The sequence below is a fragment of the Scyliorhinus torazame genome, chromosome 12 (genome assembly GCF_047496885.1).
Source record: "Scyliorhinus torazame isolate Kashiwa2021f chromosome 12, sScyTor2.1, whole genome shotgun sequence".
Classification (NCBI taxonomy): domain Eukaryota; kingdom Metazoa; phylum Chordata; class Chondrichthyes; order Carcharhiniformes; family Scyliorhinidae; genus Scyliorhinus; species Scyliorhinus torazame.
The window spans coordinates 168,388,552-168,398,610 of record NC_092718.1 but is presented as its reverse complement, the minus strand read 5'-3'; the positions used below and the strand labels follow the sequence as shown (position 1 = coordinate 168,398,610).

General features: G+C 51.2%; 1 protein-coding gene across 3 annotated transcripts in view; it reads left to right on the top strand.

Moving 5' to 3' along the window:
• Positions 1–10,059, top strand: part of baz1b (bromodomain adjacent to zinc finger domain, 1B) — a 141,551-nt gene that overhangs the window by 59,409 nt on the left and 72,083 nt on the right. Inside the window, exon 1 of one of the 3 annotated variants that reach the window (XM_072469331.1) lies at positions 4,235–4,383. The exons of the other annotated variants lie outside the window; for them this stretch is intronic. Within the exon in view, the coding sequence (XP_072325432.1) occupies positions 4,324–4,383 (60 nt within the window). The 5' untranslated portion in view covers positions 4,235–4,323. Of the gene's footprint in view, positions 1–4,234; positions 4,384–10,059 lie in introns of those variants that run through there. 3 annotated transcript variants of the gene reach the window in all.

Genomic DNA, 10,059 nt, shown 5'->3' with positions numbered 1-10,059 from the left:
CCCTCCTCCTCCTCCCTCTCTTCCCTCCCTCTCTCCCTCTCTCCCTCTCTCCCTCTCTCTCCTCCCTCCCTCCCTCTCTCCCTCTCTCTTCCTCCCTCCCTCCCTCTCTCTTCCTCCCTCCCTCCCTCCCTCCCTCCCTCTCTCCCTCCTTCTCCCTCCCTCCCTCCCTCCCTCCTTCCCTCCTTCCCTCCTTCCCTCCCTCCCTCCCTCCCTCCCTCCCTCCCTTCCTCCCTCCCTCCCTTCCTCCCTCCCTCCCTTCCTCCCTCCCTCCCTTCCTCCCTCCCCTCCCTCCCTCCCTCCCTCCCTCCCTCCCTCCCTCCCTCCCTCCCTCCCTCTCTCTTCCTCCCTCCCTCCCTCCCTCTCTCTTCCTCCCTCCCTCCCTCCCTCCCTCTCTCTTCCTCCCTCCCTCCCTCTCTCTTCCTCCCTCCCTCCCTCTCTCTTCCTCCCTCCCTCCCTCTCTCTTCCTCCTCCCTCTCTCTCCTCCTCCCTCTCCGTCCCTCCCTCCCTCCCTTCCTCCCTCCCTCTCCGTCCCTCCCTCCCTCCCCGTCCCTCCCTCCCTCCCTCTCTCTTCCTCCCTCCCTCCCTCCCTCCCTCCCTCTCTCTTCCTCCCTCCCTCCCTCTCTCTTCCTCCCTCCCTCCCTCTCTCTTCCTCCTCCCTCCCTCTCTCTTCCTCCCTCCCTCTCCGTCCCTCCCTCCCTCCCTTCCTCCCTCCCTCTCCGTCCCTCCCTCCCTTCCTCTCTCTTCCTTCCTCCCCTCCCTCCCTCTTCCTCCCTCCCCCTCTCTTCCTCCCTCTCTCTTCCTCCCTCCCTCTCTCTTCCTCCCTCTCCCTCCCTCCCTCCCTCCCTCTCTCCCACTTCCCTCCCTCTCTCCCACTCTCTCACTCTCTCACTTCCCCTCTCTCTCTCTTTCCCCACTCTCTCTCTTCCCCCCCTCTCTCTCTTCTCCCCTCTCTCTCTTCTCCCCTCTCTCTCTTCCCCCCTCTCTCTCTTCCCCCCTCTCTCTCTTCCCCCCTCTCTCTCTTCCCCCCCTCTCTCGCTTCCCCCTCTCTCGCTTCCCCTCTCTCGCTCCCCCCTCTCTTGCTTCCCTTTCTCTTTCTTCCCTTTCTCTTTCTTCCCTCTCGCTCTCTCTCTTTTCCCCCTCTCTCTTTCTCTCCTCTCTCTTTCTCTCCTCACTCTTCCCCCTCCCTCCCTCCCTCTTCCCCTCCCTCCCTCCCTCCCTCTTCCCCCTCCCTCCCTCCCTCTTCCCCTCCCTCCCTCCCTCCTCTTCCCCCTCCCTCCCTCCCTCTTCCCCCCTCCCTCCCTCCCTCTTCCCCCTCCCTCCCTCCCTCTTCCCCCTCCCTCCCTCCCTCTTCCCCCTCCCTCTCTCCCTCCCTCTTCCCCCCTCCCTCCCTCTTCCCCCTCCCTCCCTCCCTCCCTCTTCCCCCTCCCTCCCTCCCTCCCTCTTCCCCCTCCCTCCCTCCCTCCCTCTTCCCCCTCCCTCCCTCCCTCCCTCCCTCTTCCCCCTCCTCCCTCCCTCCCTCTTCCCCCTCCCTCCCTCCCTCCCTCTTCCCCCTTCCTCCCTCTCTCCCTCTCCCTTCCCCCTCCCTCCCTCCCTCTTCCCCCTCCCTCCCTCCCTCTTCCCCCTCCCTCCCTCCCTCTTCCCCCTCCCTCCCTCCCTCTTCCCCCTCCCTCCCTCCCTCCCTCTTCCCCCTCCCTCCCTCCCTCCCTCTTCCCCCTCCCTCCCTCCCTCCCTCTTCCCCCTCCCTCCCTCCCTCCCTCTTCCCCCTCCCTCCCTCCCTCTCCCCCCCCCCTCCCTCCCTCTTCCCCCTCCCTCCCTCTTCCCCCTCCCTCCCTCCCTCTTCCCCCACCCTCCCTCCCTCTTCCCCCTCCCTCCCTCCCTCTTCCCCCTCCCTCCCTCCCTCTTCCCCCTCCCTCCCTCCCTCTTCCCCCTCCCTCCCTCCCTCTTCCCCCTCCCTCCCTCCCTCTTCCCCCTCCCTCCCTCCCTCTTCCCCCTCCCTCCCTCCCTCTTCCCCCTCCCTCCCTCCCTCTTCCCCCTCCCTCCCTCCCTCTTCCCCCTCCCTCCCTCCTCTTCCCCCTCCCTCCCTCCCTCTTCCCCTCCCTCCCTCCCTCTTCCCCCTCCCTCCCTCCCTCTTCCCCCTCCCTCCCTCCCTCTTCCCCCTCCCTCCCTCCCTCTTCCCCTCCCTCCCTCCCTCTTCCCCCTCCCTCCCTCCCTCTTCCCCCTCCCTCCCTCCCTCTTCCCCCTCCCTCCCTCCCTCTTCCCCCTCCCTCCCTCCCTCTTCCCCCTCCCTCCCTCCCTCTTCCCCCTCCCTCCCTCCCTCTTCCCCCTCCCTCCCTCCCTCCCTCTTCCCCCCCCTCCCTCCCTCCCTCTTCCCCCCCCTCCCTCCCTCCCTCTTCCCCCCCCTCCCTCCCTCCCTCTTCCCCCCCCCTCCCTCCCTCCCTCTTCCCCCCCTCCCTCCTCCCTCTTCCCCCCCCTCCCTCTTCCCCCCCCCCTCCCTCCCTCCCTCTTCCCCCCCCCTCCCTCCCTCCCTCTTCCCCTCCCTCCCTCCCTCTTCCCCCTCCCTCCCTCCCTCTTCCCCCTCCCTCCCTCCCTCTTCCCCCTCCCTCCCTCCCTCTTCCCCCTCCCTCCCTCCCTCTTCCCCCTCCCTCCCTCCCTCCCTCCCTCCCCCCTCCCTCCCTCCCTCTCTCTTTCTCCCTCCCTCCCTCCCTCCCTCCCTCTTCCCCCTCCGTCCCTCCCTCTTCCCCCTCCGTCCCTCCTCTTCCCCCTCCGTCCCTCCCTCTTCCCCCTCCGTCCCTCCCTCTTCCCCCTCCGTCCCTCCCTCTTCCCCCTCCGTCCCTCCCTCTTCCCCCTCTGTCCCTCCCTCTTCCCCCTCTGTCCCTCCCTCCTCCTCCCTCCCTCCCTCTCTCTTCCTCCCTCTCTCCCTCTCTCTTCCTCCCTCCCTCCCTCCCTCTCTCCCTCCCTCCCTCCCTCTCTCCCTCCTTCTCCCTCCCTCCCTCCCTCCCTCTCCCTCCTTCCCTCCTTCCCTCCCCTCCCTCCCTCCCTCCCTCCCTCCCTCCCTTCCTCCCTCCCTCCCTCCCTCTCTCTTCCTCCCTCCCTCCCTCTCTCTTCCTCCCTCCCTCCCTCCCTCTCTCTTCCTCCCTCCCTCCCTCCCTCCCTCTCTCTTCCTCCCTCCCTCCCTCTCTCTTCCTCCCTCCCTCCCTCTCTCTTCCTCCCTCCCTCTCTCTTCCTCCCTCCCTCTCTCTTCCTCCCTTCCTCTCTCTTCCTTCCTCCCCTCCCTCCCTCTTCCTCCCTCCCTCTCTCTTCCTCCCTCTCTCTTCCTCCCTCCTCTCTCTTCCTCCCTCTCCCTCCCTCCCTCCCTCCCTCCCTCCCTCTCTCCCACTTCCCTCCCTCTCTCCCACTCTCTCACTCTCTCACTTCCACCTCTCTCACTTCCCCCTCTCTCACTTCCCCCTCTCTCTCTCTCTTTCCCCCTCTCTCTCTCTTCCCCCCTCTCTCTCTTCCCCCCTCTCTCTCTTCCCCCCTCTCTCGCTTCCCCCTCTCTCGCTTCCCCCTCTCTCGCTTCCCCCTCTCTTGCTTCCCTTTCTCTTTCTTCCCTCTCGCTCTCTCTCTTTTCCCCCTCTCTCTTTTCTCTCCTCTCTCTTTTCTCTCCTCACTCTTCCTCCCCCCCCCCCCACCTTGTGGCGGAAGGATATATGAACAATCCCAGGTTATATGTCACATGTATCCTTTGCCGCTTTGAATGTTTATATGTTGGATGAGTGTTTGAATCTTTGTATACAAAAACGTTGGTTCTGGACATAACTATATCCCTCAGTGGTTGGCTGACTAGGTGTGTATTTAAAACATGCTATTAACTGACCTCAGTATGGCTGGCAGGAGGGTTGTTATAAGCCTTTTTAACAGCTGATTTCAGCAGGGCAGAGTTTCTGTGCCATGTGATGTGCAAGGACATCAGATTAAGGAAGATATTGGGTTCAGTTGTGATGTCCCTTTTGGTCTCTTGGGTTAGTCACTGGCGATTGACTCCATGAAGAAGGTGGTGCCTTCAGGAGTGAAGGAGAACTGAAAATTGTGAAATGATAGAAAATTTGAGTTAGCGGCTGTTGTGTGCATTTATATTTTCTAAAAGGCAAAATTTTCTGGTTAGATGTCAGAGGTTCGTTCTGATGCTCCTACCTGCTTTAAATAGTTCTGTATGGAAGCAGTGACGTAATCAATCTGTGATATCGTCATCATGTGATTGCGCCTTGGCTCAATAACTCACTCCCACACACACATCCTCCAGCTGCTGGTCTGACAGCAAAATGTGTTTTTAATTTCACATTCATGGAGTCGCCTAGTTTTTCTACTGTAAACCAGTTCCTGACTGTCATAAAGAGAGTGGAGGTAAGGATTTTAAACAGGAGATTCTAATGGAGGGTGGCAAAAATTGAGAGAGATTGGAGTATATGTGCTTAGCTGAGAGCAGCCAGGAGTTAATTAAGGCTTGAGATTCTGCTGCTGAAGAATGCGTGTTTCTGTACTTGAGTAAGGAGAATATTTGGCCATGGCTTTGTAGTAGCAATAAAATGTGGCGTCTTCAGTCTGTGGGAGAGCTGTGCTTTGTAGTGGCGTATGTTCTTGGCTGCTTGTTTTTCATATAAATCCCAATGTCTGAATTTAGATCTCTTGACATTTTTACCTTCCAGAAATGGGCTGAATAAGCAGGGAAAAATATTGTGGTTCTGGTTTTCTGCACAGGTCAAATGTTCTGAGAGAGGGCTGTGTTTATATCTTCACTCAGCTTTACCCTTAGTAACATTTTTGTTTACTCATCGATAATCAGCAGTTTAAGAGAAAATTTGGGATTCTTGGTCTGTTTCCACCTTGTATTTAGGAAGCCTTTTTTTGTCAATCTTTAGCTGCTGGTCCTTTTTCAATCTCTCACCCCAGACATCTATTCATATCAACTACTGTAGCATAAAGGACATTGTAGTCAAACTTCAGGTTTGTTGTCTTACTTAGGTGAGTCGTACAACAGCTTGCATTTATACAGTACCTCTAATGTAGAAATAGTCCTAAACTCATTTATTGATGCTGGAATTAGCGGGTGTATAAAACCGAAAGAATGGATTGATGATTCACTTGGAGGAGCAATTGTAAGAATGACCAAAACCTTGACCAAAGGGATGAATTTTAAGATGTTTTTTGCAGTTGATGAAAGAAACAAAAAGGTGGAGGGTTTTTGAGAGAAGTTCTTTTCCGAGAATAAGAGCAAAGTGTCTGCTGCCAAAGGATAGTACGTGAGGAGGGATATTGCACCAAAGGCCAGAGTCAGAGTTGGGGATAGAAGGCTGAAGGAATTTGCACAGCTTGGGTAGGATGAAGTTATGGTGGCATTAATTAGAGTTTTTGGAGGATGGAAGGCCAGCAAGGATGGTACTTGACAATTATGGAAGTAACAGAAGCTTACATAAATGTGCCAGTGGTATAGGGGCTGAGATGAACAGAGTTTCAGAGGTACAACAAATTATCTTAGTGCTAAATAGATTGTGGAATTTGAAGCTCAGCTCTGCACCAAATCAAATGCAAGATTTTGTATGGTCTGGTCCCCAGTCTGTTAGAGTACCTTACGTGAGAGATGTTTTTGATATTCCTGAAATTTGGTTATGAAGTGTTTTGTTTTGGCAGCACGGTGGTGCAGTTGTTAGATCAGGTTTGATCCCGGCTCTGGGTCACTGTCCGTGTGGAGTTTGCACATTCCCCCTTTGTTTGGTGGGTTTCGCCCCCACAACCCAAAGATGTGCAGGGTAGGTGGATTGGCCATGCTAAATTGCCCCTTAATTGGGAAAAAAATCAATTGGGCACTCTAAATTTATAAAAAATGAATAGTGTTTTGTCTTGGCCATGATTTGTTGTTGCATAGCAGTTTGACCTCATGGAGATGGGCAAAATAACTTTTGAAACCTGACCATAACTGGATGTTTCCTATGAGCCAATATTGACCAAGCGGGTGCACCAATTGTTGACAGACGTTGCATCAAACATTATTGGGGAACTCTGAAGATCTGGGCACAGACAGTGAAATTGTGTAAGGGCAATCCCATAGGACTAGACAATAGAGAAGTACTGGAGGAAGATGGTTCTGCATCAAATGCTGCAGAAAGGTTCTTTTTAAAGTGGCAAATTCACTGTGATATAGTCATAGACTTATGTTATTTCGCACTGACCAGAACAGTGCTTTGAGAAAGGAGAAAACTAAACTGAAGTAATTTGAACAGTGATTTTTGAATGAGACTGTCACCATGCTGGGATTTGGTGACATATTTGAGGACACAAGAGAGAAAACAGAGGTTCGATATCAAATGGTAATTGGTGAGAATAGATGGAGCAAGGAAGGGTCAAGAGATGGATTGTGGAGCGAGAAGGCAGTAATTTAATGAAGATGAAATATTCCAGGAAGTCCAAGGTATAGGCAAAGTGTTTTATAAGTACTAGTTGACCTCATGTATTTGATCAAAGAATCAGGTGTCACCTTGAAAATGCTCTTGCTTTTACCTGTTTGATTTATATTGATCTTTTTTTTTCTCCTTCTGTGTTTTCCTCCCTCTACTTCTCTCCTATCTTGTATTCTGTTTTCTTTTGTTTCAAGTGAGAGGCGATGGGCAACATGGTATCATGAATGGAAGTACCTGTGGCTCATTTGTGGTGAGCATAAAGGGAAGAAAGGTAGTCCTGTCCCCATCATCTCCAATCACTTTCATCAACACTTAGTTACAGCACAGAATCATGTCTGCCTCCTATCTCCTCGCCACTTCTCTCCTTTGCCTTGATGTCACACTTAATGAAGACATCGGAAAGTACAAAGATTTTTTGAAGCCTGCAATGTTGACACAGGTTGCTTAATTTTTCCTGCCCAATCCCCAAACATTGCTTTGGAGAAAAAAATGTTGGATTATTTCATATTACCACTCTGCTGTTGGATAGCTTGATATGAATTTGAGACTTTACGTTTGGAATTGGTGTGGGTATATAAATTTTTCTTTGGCTTAAAAAATTAACTTTTAAAAGTGGCTTTCAATTGTGTAAACCAGTGTTGTCGAAGAAGAACATTCCGTAGTTTAAATTTAGTACATGTAGAGGGAGGTTCAGAAAGGCAGGTAGTAAACAGTTAAAGCATAATAAAAGTAAGAAAATGTAGTTTAAAAATAGAAAATAAACTAAAAAATTAATTGGACCGAACCGAGTGTGCACAAATTTTATGAGAAAAACCTCCTTCAGCTCCTCACTGAACTTAAGTTACACAGACTTTCAGGTACATTATTCATGTCTTCCTTTATGAAGAAAGAAGCAAAGTACAAATTTAGTTCCTCAGCCATTTCTTTGTTCCCTGTTATGAATTCCCATTTCTTACTGTAAGGGTAGTTTATTTCTCTTTACATACCTATAGAAACTTTTACAGTCAGTGTTTATGTTCCCCGCAAGCTTACTTTCATATTGTATTTTCCCCTTCTTATTCTATCCCTTGGTCCGCCTTTGCAGAATTTTAAATGGTTCCCAATCCTTGGTCTATTGCTTTTTCTTCCTAACGTGTATGCCTCTTCTTTGAATCTAATACTATCTCTAATTTCCCTTCTAAGCCATGATTTGGCCACAGTTCCCTTTCTACTCTTGCTCCAAATAGGAATGAACAACTTTTGGAGTTCACCTATACGTTTCTTGAATGCCTGCCGTTGCATGCCCACTGTCCGTCCTTTCAGTAAAGTTTTCCAGTCCATCAGGGCGCCACGGTAGCACAGTGATTAGCACTGTGGCTTCACAGCGCCAGGGACCCAGGTTCGATTCCTGGCTTGGGTCACTGTCTGTGTAGAGTCTGCACGTTCTCCCCGTGTCTGTGTGGGTTTCTCCGGGTGCTCCGGTTTCCTTCCACAAGTCCGGGAAATCATGCTGTCAGGTGAATTGGACGTTCTGAATTCTCCTCTGTACCCGAACAGGCACCAGAGTGTGGTGACTAGGGGATTTTCACAGTAACGTCATTGTAGTGTTATGTAAACCAACTTTTGACAATAATAAAGATTATTATTTTAGGACCTCATCTCTTTTTTGCCTATGTCGTTTGAACCAATGTGTACCATGACCACTGGCTGTCCACCCTCCCCCTCCAGAATGTCCTGTAATCACTCTGAGACATCCTTGACCCTTGCATCAGGGAGGCAACATACCATCCTGGAGTCTCGATTCCCGTTACAATTGAATTTCCTGAAATTATTGCATTATCACACTTATTACTCCTTCCCACTGCAGCAGACCCAACCGTGATGCAACAAATTTGGCTGTTGCTGCTTTCCTCTGAGAGGTCATTCCCCTCAAAAGAGTATCCAAAGCGGCATATCTGTTTTGCAGGCGAATGACCACAGGCGATTCCTATGCCTAGATCTTTTGCTCTGCCTGGTGATCACCCATTCCCTTCCTGCCTGTGGAGTCTGAGCCTTCGGTTTGACCACCGTTCTATATGTGCTATCCACAATACTCTCCGCATCGTGGATGCTCCACAGTGTCCCCAGCCGTGCCCTCTCTTCCCTTCTCCCTCTCTCTCCAAACTGACAGCAGGCATATCGATTGCACAATAACATTCCACAATTAGCAATATGACAATGGCGGAAAATTCCCATAGTCCCCAGCAGAAAGGAATGTACATTCGTTCCCACGATTCAAGTTCAAGACTTTTAATTCACGACTTTCGAACAAATTTTGGACTCTGAGCTACTTTTTAAAAAGCCTGGTCGCTGTTGCTGTGTATTTTAGCATTTTCTATTTCAGAATCTGAGGAATCATGTGTGGAATCTGTCAGGTCCCCGGAAGTCTCCGGCCTTTGCCATTCACTTTTCCTGCTGGCAGCACCCCCCCGTCCATGGGTTTCACGGCGGTGTGGGGTGGCTTCAGTAGGAAATCCCATTAACAAGTGGCGGGTGTATAGAATCCCGTCGCCAGTGAATGGCGCACCGCCGAGAAATATGTGCTGGGGACTGGAGAGTCCCACCCGAAATGTTTCAATACGATCACCTTTCATTCTCCAATGGGTATAGGACCAACATGTTCAATCTTTCTTCATCAAATAAGCCCAGCATCCCAGAAATGAGTCACAGTGAGGTGAAAATCCTTCACTCAGTGGGTGGTGAACCTGTGGGGTTCTCCACCACAGACAGCTGTGGATGCCAAGACACAAAATATATTTAAGAAGGAAATAGATTTCTCGACTCGAGGGGTATCCAGGTTGGGGTAAAACCAGACAATACTGATTTAAGGTATATCGTGACAGAGGTTACATAAGGTTACAGCTGAGGCTTTATCAGTGAAGCTTATTGTATCCCAGTATTAGCTGCTTGCCTACCTGAAAGTCTCACTGTTAATCTCTGCATTACTATCATTCTCTATCTCTCCATTCCTCGGCCTCTCACCATCTTTCAGTTAAGGAGGGTGTGGAGATAAGAGGGAACAGGTAGATGTGGTGCATTGAGATTTTCAGAGAGGTTTTAATAGGACACAAGGTTGGGAAACAACATTTGTGCACATGGGATTGGGTGGAATAAACTGGCATGGATTGAGAACTGGTTTCTGGACAGAAAACAGAGTTTAGGAACAAATGGACATTTTCAGGGTTGGCAGGCTGAGTTACTGCAAGGATCAGTAAATTGTTAAAAAGATGTTTATTTTAAAGAACAACTCGATTATTCCTCACCGGGTCTCCTCTCTATCGGTTCCAGACCGGCTAACTGATTTATACACATGGTTAACAGCCCCATGGTTAGTAGGGGAGCACATACTCTTTGACCACACAGGGAAAACAGTTCCCACCCTGTGTGACCTGTGCAGGTTATTACAGAAGGCAAATGGAATTTTGGCCTTTATAGCTAAAGGAATGGAATGTAAAAGTAGCAAAGTGTTGCTGCAACTGTACAAGGTATTGGTGTGACGGCACCTGGAGTACTGTATGCTGATTCAGCACCTTTATTTGAGGATGAATGTAGTTGCATTAGAGGCAGTTCAGAGGAGGTTCACTAGATTGATTCCAGAGATATGGGG